At 42.2% G+C, this 10108-nt stretch overlaps 1 protein-coding gene across 1 annotated transcript; it reads left to right on the forward strand.

Annotated features, from left to right (window-relative positions):
- Positions 1-1124: 1124 nt before the first annotated feature.
- Positions 1125-10069, forward strand: l(2)k09022 (HEAT repeat containing 1 homolog l(2)k09022). Its single transcript, XM_017613998.1, has 4 exons — positions 1125-2417; positions 2472-2719; positions 2772-6626; positions 8904-10069. The coding sequence occupies exons 1-4, from the start codon at positions 1252-1254 to the stop codon at positions 10052-10054; spliced, it is 6420 nt and encodes a 2139-aa protein (XP_017469487.1). The 5' UTR covers positions 1125-1251; the 3' UTR covers positions 10055-10069.
- The last annotated feature ends 39 nt before the right edge of the window (positions 10070-10108 follow it).

Genomic DNA, 10108 nt, shown 5'->3' on the forward strand with positions numbered 1-10108 from the left:
CCTTCGGAAGCAAGATAAGTACGAGTATGTACATATGTAATTTTGTTGACGTTACCAAAGCAAGCAGGCAGGTTGGTCGGCTAGTGATCAACCTCAAGAGCAAATGATAAATTATTGAGGCCATTGTTAATTTGATGACACTCAAACCGAATCCGGTTTATCTCAATGTCTGCATTCTATTCACTTGCCATTTACAAATAGCTATCAAGTGAGCTGGAGCGCACTCGACCGGCCGATGATGAGCGGAGGGTGTCGGTTGAGAACAATAGCAGATGAAAGAAGCGTTTTATTTTGATTGTTTGCGAGATTTAATATGGCAAAGTCATTTTAATTGCAATCATTATGAAATTAAGTCATATTCAATTATTGAGAAGGGTGAATAGCAAATGAAAAACAAAACTTACACGGAAAGCCTGGGGCCTCATGCGACGCACACGGCTTTTGTAAATCCCATTGCATTCACGATTTTATAGCCTCTTGCTGTTATTAATACATTAATTTACGATTTAACGGTAGAATATCTTAGTTAAAAACACTTTTTAAAATTCACATCTAATAAAGTTCTAATAAGAAATTTCCAAGGCTTCACAAATTGGCGGAAAAACTAAATTTACATATGGCAGCGGAAAAGGATGTGTTCAGAGTTGCATTTGACTCGTTAATAAAATTTAGGTTTGCTGGCGGAAGTTCATGAAATAATGCACTTTATTGGTTGTAAGTGCTTGTTTTAACTGTAAAATAAAGAAGTACTACAGCAACGATAAAAAAATATTCTATGGAAGCTAAAATCGCTGTAATTAATAAAATAAACAATTCGTATAAATCAGTTTATTGTGACGCCCTGTGACTAAATACAATATTACTGCACAATGAACACTGCCACTTGTTGAACAGCTGTGCGGAAGAAAAGTGTGGTTTCTTGCAAGTTAATACCCAGAAAGGGAACAAAATTTATTTACAATATACGCATCGTTTATGATAATTATGAACCCTTAAAGTAATTGTAAAAGATTTTTATGAGCTGACCTTCTAACTGCCTCTTCCGTTTAGAGTAAACATGCCCACTAATTCCGCAAAATCACAAATGCTAGAAACAGGGATTTTTTTGTGCCTCTGTTCCGATTACACGATGGGCTGACAACATTGCGCCAGCATGCCCAAACATTTTTCATTCCGCGTGCTTTTTTCCTGCAAATATTAAATTCTATGAGATTTGTCTTTATTTATTGTGCTTCAATATAGTGATTAAATATGACTACCTCGCTGCAAGAGCAACTACAGCGCCTGGCCGTGCCACAGACCATGGCATTGGCCGATGCGCGTTCCAAGGCTTCGGTGTTATTTGACCGCAAGGAAGCTGGCACGAAAACGCGGCGCACCATCTATGAAATTGGCATAGCCGGATTACAGGAACTCACCGCACTTAACCCAATATTTCAATCGTTTGAAGCTACGCTCTTCAATGAATCTACCTTAGATTTAGAACGTTCTGTTGAGCAGAGTGATTTGAACAAATTGCTTGACCGCAATATTAACAAATTTCTTAATCGCCTCTCTCCCTACTTCCTGCTACGCTCATCGCTTATGTGCTTGGAGTGGTTGATACGTCGTTTTCACATACAAGAATATAATCGCAATGCTTTGTTGGCATTAGCATTGCCCTATCATGAAACCAATGCATTCATGCTGGTCCTGCAGGTCATACGAATCAAGCAGTCAGATAAAGAATGGAATTGGTTGCGTCCTTTGCAAAAGCCTGGTGTACCTGTTCCCAAATCTGTATTGCTCAACCGTGCAGCCACCGACGTAGCTTTTCTTAAATTTGTCTGTCAATCTACAATGGATGCAGTGAAAGAATGGGGCACACAGGCGAACTCGCTGCAAACTCTACTTAATTTTTATGCATCAGTGGTTGTTGGCGCTTTAGAGCACGCATCCCGGGTGGAGGAATGGCATATTATCACAATACTACCTTCGTTGATTAAAGGCTTACAGTCCGATGTGTTGGACTATGCAGCAGCTGCTTTCATAGTAGCCACGCAGCTGCTGGCACGCACACAGGTAACCACAAAGTTGTGTAAAGCTTTGGTGGATCGTGCTGCAGCTGTGTCGCTGGAACGTTTACGGGCAACGGCAGTGCTATTTCTAGTCTTCTTATTTGACAATCAAAAGAAAGCTAATCCGCAATTTAGCGAGACAACTTTGCTTAACTTGGCCACTCAGAAGTGGTTCACTATGCACTTGGCAAGTTTGGCTAAGGGCAATGTGTATGTGCATTCGTTGTATGTAGCGCTGCTGCAAGATGCTTTGAAGGCCATCCAAGATGGTCATGATGAGTCAGTTTTGTTGAAAACGTTTCTTGAGCGTTTATTAGACGATATAAAACTGAATGATGAATCGGCCCAGGAGATAATTAAGTAAGTATTTTTTTTTTCGGAGCATATATCAGTTAATAAAATTGTTTTTTTTAGGGCTTTTCTTAACTCTTATAAAGAGCAGCCGAAACCATTGCCGCCACAGGACATTGAGATGATTGAGCTCAGCTCCGATGATGATGATGATAATGTTACCAGTAGCAGCTTCCAGTCATGGTACTCTGAATATTTGCGTAAATTGGAAAGGAAATATCCAGCGGCATTTGATCTAACAATAAAAGAGGGCTTAAATTCGAATAATGATGACTTGTCAAGCAAACGTAGCGTGCTCAAAATGGCTTTAGGTAACTAGTAGATAAATAATGTAGTACGTTGCCTTTAAACTATACATTACAGGTTTCCGATTAAAAACATTTGACACCAATGCCACAAATATATACGAACAGTTGTATCATCACACTGCCACTATACGCGCATTTGCGGTAAAAACACTACTCAGCAATTTAAATGATTACCGCGCTCGTCCACAAAATTTGCATCTGTTGCGCGAAAGCTTGGCCGATCGCATTGCCGATGACAGTGAATTGGTTGTCGCAGAAATATTGAAATTGCCTACTAAGGAGTTTGTGCAGGTGTTGGGTACAGATAAAGTAGCAGAAGCGCTGATTGGTATATTACATAAAGTGCAGTTGGACGCAACACACTGGGCGCCGCTAACAGCTGCGGCCGTGAAGCATTTAACTTCCGCAGAAGTTGTGGCAGACTATGATACAAACATTATATTACTCGCGCTAATGCCGCAACTATTTCCTGATGAAATTGACGATCAAAGATTTGAAGCTATATCGGAAATAATTGAGAGCCCACTAGGCGAGAAGTTTGGCTTCCTCAAGGAGCTTAAATTGCCTGCGAAGAGTGATGTTTACAATGCTGCAGGGTTTAAGTCCCAATTCCTCGAAGTAATTTCAAATTCACCACACATCCCTGGCGGTTTGAGTCTCTTCCGCAGCGCTGAATCGCATGGCGAACGCATATTCAGCAGCGCATTGCATTTCACGCATTTGTTAATGTTAGCAACCGCTTGCCTGCACAAGGATTCCATAGGGGCTGAGGCTGGTTATATATTTGCGCAGACGCGCTTCCATTATCGCCGTTTTCAAGTGCGCCAACTGGAAAACAAGCAATGGAATTTCGTAAAGAAACAAGATTGCATACCATTGCAACTTTTCTCCGATTTTATCGTAGCGTTGGCGCGTTATACACGCTTCGAACAACTCATGGAGTGGGAGCAGATGCAGGATGATTTACGCACATTCTTTGGCATTTTCAATCTTCTATCCGAAGAAGGCTTCAATCCACGCAATCCACCGCAGCAGCAAATGGAATGGTTGAAAACACTAAAAGAAGTATTTGGCATCGCTTTTGATAGCGCACAAGAGAAGCTAGAATTCCTCTCCAACTTCTATGTGTATGAAGACAACGCTGCTGTTGGCGAGGAGTATCCGCTTTTACGCTTGCGTGCCTTCAAGCTAACCAATGCCTTATTAAAAAACAAGCAAAACAAATTGCAACTAAATGCCTCGCACGTTTACCGCATCGCGACCGCATTGACTGCGCCCTCGGAGACCACACGCCTGCAGGCGCTTGAAACACTAAAGGTACTGCAGGAAAGCGTTGAAGTGAAGGCACATTTATCGCAGTTCGTCGACAGCATACTGGCGCGCAGCTACGAGTTTAGCATGGACCACGAGCAATTCCCGCTCATACTGTACACTATACTCAAACCAACGCAGAAGAAACAACAGCCACAAAGTGTGAAAATATTGCGAGAAATTCTGCAGCTAATCACGGCTGAAGACTCGCTTAATAATGCCGTATTCACAGCGCAAGTGCTGAAAACCTTGAAGCACATAAATGACGATAATTTGTTAGCTGATTTAATACCGCTGGGCGCGCGCACCTTGAAGAAAGCACGCAGAGAGGATGCACTGCTGCTGCTACCCGAGCCATATTGCACTATACTGCAGCTAATTTGCGAACGCTTTGAGAGTCACACAATCGATGCTGTGCTGTCGGACGATCCAGCGGCTTGGCAGTTCATTGAGCAAATATTTACAGCGCATAACGTATTTGTGCCGCATAATGGCAAGCTGCGTTCCGTGCCTTGCGTGCTGCTCGAGGTGCTTGACGAATACTGCTACGAGCAGATGCCGCAGAATTACAAAAGCGAGCTTGTGAAATTGATTGTGAAAACAATGGCCGCCTCAGATAATGATGCTGTCTTCCTTAGTTCCAACAAGATGCTGAAAAAGTGTACGGTTAATTGTGCGCCACTCGTCGACTTGTTGGTGCAAATGTGTCGCGTTGATGCCACGTCAGAAGCAAATGCTAAGCGTAAGTCCCTAGCCGCAGCTGCTGACAAACGCGATCAGAAAGCTGTTAGCTTATCAACGGCGAAAGTGAGCACTTTTGCATGGAAGCAGGGTGTAGCGCTGTTGGAGTTGCTCGAACACAAAAAGAAGCTCGTGCAGTCGGAGCAATTGTTGGCGCCGCTTTTCGAGCTATTGCGCTTCTGTTTGGAGCAGGAGGAGCAAACTGTGGTGGAGTATACGAAGCAATTGGCGCTTTCCATGATACTCCATTGCTGTCAACACGCGCGGTCAAGCGGCGTACAGCTAACCAACGTGCTGCCAAAGTCTACTTTCCGCATTGATTTGATCGTACAGTGCGTGCGAGGCGCGCAGAACCCGCAAACACAGAATAACGCCTTACTGTTGTTGTCTCACTGTGCAGCGCTCTTTCCGCAGCAGGTGTTGCATAGTGTAGTGGACGTGTTCACATTCATGGGCTCATCGGTAGTGCGGCACGATGATGCATTTAGCTTCCACATCATCAACAATGTGATAGAGTCTATCGTGCCGATACTGGTGCGTTCGCAGGACAGTAGTGCAAAAGGCGATGGTAATACTGCCGCATTTGTCATACCGGTGCTAAAGGTGTTCTCCGATATACTGCTGGATGTGCCCGAGCATCGCCGTTTGCCACTCTACCACAAGCTGTTGCGGACGCTCGGTGCCGAGCAATACCTATGGATTTTCCTCTGCATTGTTTTTGAGGCAATTGTGCTGGAGGATGAAAAGCAGCGATTATTGCAACGCAAGAATAAAAACGCGAAACCCACAACGTCCTCAGCATCAGGGGCAAGTGGTGGCGAGAAATTCTCGAAGCGCTTGGAAATCTGCTTGGAGTTGACCAACACTTTTGAACCACAAATTACGCTCGAGACATGTATAGAACTTCTAAGTTACATCAAGGCGCTGCCGCTCGACAAAAAAGACGGCGGAAATAGCAAGGAGAAAAACAAGCCGATGCCGCTAGCCATGGATTCTACCGAAATGAGTCTTTTCGACGTGCAATCTCGCACCGCCAAGCAACTGCGACACTACAAATATGTCATCATGCAGTTTCTCTCGACCATTTCCAATTCAACAGAGTTTTTGCGTAAAATTGCGTTACTCACCGACTCCGAACAATTGTCTATAAAATCCTATTATCAGAGTTTCATCATTAAAACACTTTCGTACGTTCCCGTCGTCAACACTGCCATTGAGGCAGCCGAGGAAGTGTCACAAACCAAGTTCTGGAAGGTCATACTACACCACCTGCACGATGTGTTGGACAATGCCATATCGCTGTTCTCCCCGGACATGTTCCTCGTCGTCATACACGGGCTCATGCGACATCAGCTACTTAGCATACGAAAGAAAGTTATTGAATTGCTGATCAGTAAACTCCAGCAACGCGATGGCTATTTTGAAAATTGTGATCCAGATAATTTCTACAATTTACTTGAGCCGCTAAGTGACATCACGTTGGGCATACTCAAGCATCAGGAACCGCCATCAACTTCGGGCACTGCATCGCCTTCTTCCTCCAATGATTTGGTATTCCTACAGCAGACCGCACTGATTGCCATCAAACTCTTATCGAAAATGTTTGCGCTTCAACATATCGAGGAGTTTAAAGAAATACTGGGGCATTTAATAAAGGTGTTAAAGCAACGTTCAAAGATCTCAAAAATTGTGCTGGCAACTGTTCTTTTGACGATTGTTGAAATTTCTTCGAACTTGAAAGCGCATTCATTGGCACTGCTGCCTAAATATATGCCGCAGATGATTGAAATTCTGCAAGATCAAGCGAAGCTGGTGCAAACGCAACCACCGGACAATGTGTGCATCGCTATTATCACAGGTGAGTAAATGTTAGATAATATTTGAAATTTAGGCCCCTATTATGGTTCACAACTCAACTTAGTTAAGTTGTATCTGAGACAACTCAACTATTTATTGACTGTAGCCAGTGAAAAAGTCGGAAATTTGATACAAATTTAGGTATTTTAATAATAATATATGTATTATTTTGATTATGTTAAAATAATTCAATGCAAAAAAAATGGAAATCAGTTACGAATTATGTTTTACCGATAATCCTGAGGATGCTGCTACCAGACAACTGACAGACAACTACGTTTTCAAAGTTGAGTTGGGTTGTGTCCCACAATACCAATTTACAACTTACAACTCAACTATCTGCAAAGTTGTGAATCATAATAGGGGCCTTACAGTGAGTGTATGCCAAGAAATTTCAACGCAACTACAAGGATATTTCTTGAGAGCCACTGTAATAAGTATAGAAATTTGAAAGTCAATGTAATAAGGGTCATCGAAANAGTTGGGTTGTGTCCCACAATACCAATTTACAACTTACAACTCAACTATCTGCAAAGTTGTGAATCATAATAGGGGCCTTACAGTGAGTGTATGCCAAGAAATTTCAAAGCAGCTACAAGGAGATTTCTTGAGTGCCACTGTAATAAGTATAGAAATTTGAGAGTAAATGTAATAAGGGTAATCGAAGAAATCGATAAACAATTAATCATTTGGACAAATGTATCGATATGAAGATCCGTTCGCCTATAGGTAATTAGTCCCCTTCCAGACACGTCAAGTCTTGAAAGCAATTTTTTTCGCATTCTCTTTAGTGTTTTCTATTCCAGGCGCGTCAAATTTTATTGCATTCAAGTGGTTCTTCTTGGTTGGTTGGTGGTGAATTCTTGGTTCTTTAAATAGAAAGCGACCAAAAGATCCAAAGAGACAAGAAAACTTGAAAACTGACTTATGTAGGTACATATCGAGCCCTAACCGCCAAAATAACGTAAGCGACATTGTTTTAAAAATTGNCGTCAAGTCTTGAAAGCAATTTTTTTCGCATTCTCTTTAGTGTTTTCTATTCCAGGCGCGTCAAATTTTATTGCATTCAAGTGGTTCTTCTTGGTTGGTTGGTGGTGAATTCTTGGTTCTTTAAATAGAAAGCGACCAAAAGATCCAAAGAGACAAGAAAACTTGAAAACTGACTTATGTAGGTACATATCGACAAAAAATAACTGTAAAATCTATCGAAAATTACATATATGAAAAAATAAATCGATAACAACGATAGCAGACAACAGGTATAAGAGCACTCATATTTTGTGACTTATCATAAAATCTCATGTATCGCTGTAACCATATCGATAACGTGGTCGATGAAAAATATGTCGAAAATCGACGATAAATGGAGCAGGAGGAAAGAAAATTATTTTTTTTTGCCGTTTTAATTCACTGGCCCGAAAACACCTAAAATAGCATAAATAAAATGTTTATTCATTGGTATATCGATAAAGAAATCGATAAATAGTGACACTAATAACTCTCGAAAGTTATGTCGAAAAATTAATCGATAACAATATGGGTAAATATATCGATAAAAATATCGATAAACCAATCGATATTTCGCTGGCTGAGTGGGAGATCAATCTATCTCGACAGCCAGTTCGAAAACACCCTATCTCAGAAAATTTTTGAACAACGCTCTATCTCAGAAAACTTTTCAAGAACGCCCTACTTCAGGATTTGACTGAAAAACGCCTTATCTCGGAATTTAGTTGAAGAACGCCCTATCTTAGCTGCCAATTTAAAATGCCCTATCTCAGCTTATTTTCAAAGTATTTTCGTTCGAGATAGGGCGTTTTTGAACTGAGTTCTGACATAAGGCGTTATTCAACCAAATTCTGAGATAGGGTGTTTTTCAATCAAATTCTGAAATAAGGTGTTTTTCAATCAAATTCTGAAGCAGGGCGTTCGTGAAAAGTTTTCTGAGATAGGGCGTTTTTGAACTGGCTGGCGAGATAGGTCGATCTTCCACTCAGCCATCGATTTATGTATATAGAAAAATGCTTTTATTCAACAGCAGCTATAAACAAATTTATTACCAATATAATCCAATATTCTATTTAATGTACATAAGTTTATTTAGAAATAATAGGCCCGATTATGGTTGTCGACAAAAATAGACCGCCCAGTCCCAGGCTAGCTACGCTGGCCACAATATTTTTACGGAAAGATGTTCCTCACAAAACTACCGGTCGATTAATTCAAAAGTTTCGTGAATTCACTCGAATAACCCTTTTTATTAAATCTCTTTTCACAGGCACCCAAAAGCTCTTCGAATCCCTGCCACTCTTCTTGGGCCCCTACATAGTGGATGTAATCACCGCGCTGAGTACGATTTCCGCCAATATTAGTGCACAACAACAAAATGAGCGCGATCAACGTACCACCACCGCATTGCATCGCATCTCCACCATCTGGTCGAAAATAGCAAGCGACGTGCCGGTTCGCATACTCGTACCCAGCTGCGAGAAGTCCTACCGCAAGCTAATGGATGCACACAATTACGCCGACATTGGTGTTTTAATGGAACTGCTACCCGAATGCATCAACAAGACAGCGAGCGCTGATCTGAGCGGTGTGCAAAGTGAGTTGAGCGCATTCTTCTTGTATGCCTTGGAATTCCGTTTGCAGGTGCAAGGCCATTGTGAGTTTGAGCGAGCTGCTAGCACCGAAAAAGTTATTATCGATGCCTTCGTCACTTGGGTCTTGAAGCTATCCGAGAGCAGTTTTCGTCCATTCTATCAGAAGGTGTATGAGTGGGCCATTAAACAACGGGCACAACGTGAAACCATTCTCACATTCTTCCTGCTCACCAACCGCATCGCCGAAGCGCTCAAATCATTATTCTTACTCTTTGCGCGCGACTTCATCGACGATGCGGCCACTTTGCTAAACGACTACAATGCGGCAAAACAAGCGATTGATACCGATGTGGAGACACTCACCGTCGATATTGTTAAAGCCATATTGAATACACTCCACACCCTCTTCCTACACGACAGCAAAGGTTTCATCAACAGCCAACGCTTTGAGGTGCTCATGCAGCCACTGGTTGATCAGCTGGAGAATCGCTTGGTGTTGGAAAACGAAGAATTGCAGCAGTCATTGCAGGCATGCCTTGCACAGTTGGCCGCAGCCGTCTCAAATGACATCATGTGGAAGCAGCTGAACTATCAAGTGCTGATGAAGACACGCACAAACGTACCTGAGGTGCGCATATTGTCCTTCAATTGCTGCGTGGAGATTGCACGCAAATTGGGTGAAGACTTTACGTCACTGCTGCCGGAAACGGTGCCTTTCGTGGCCGAGCTGTTGGAGGATGAGAATCAGCGTGTGGAGAAGAACACGCGGCAGGCTGTGCAGGAGCTCGAAAATATACTCGGCGAGTCCTTGCAGAGTTACTTATAAGTTGTGAGTGCTTTAAAATGAATGGCTAAAAGAGGGTAATAAATATTTGACAAT

Source organism: Rhagoletis zephyria, unplaced genomic scaffold (assembly GCF_001687245.7).
Source record: "Rhagoletis zephyria isolate East Lansing unplaced genomic scaffold, Rhagoletis_zephyria_1.1 Rzeph_scaffold_00754, whole genome shotgun sequence".
Classification (NCBI taxonomy): Eukaryota; Metazoa; Arthropoda; class Insecta; order Diptera; family Tephritidae; genus Rhagoletis; species Rhagoletis zephyria.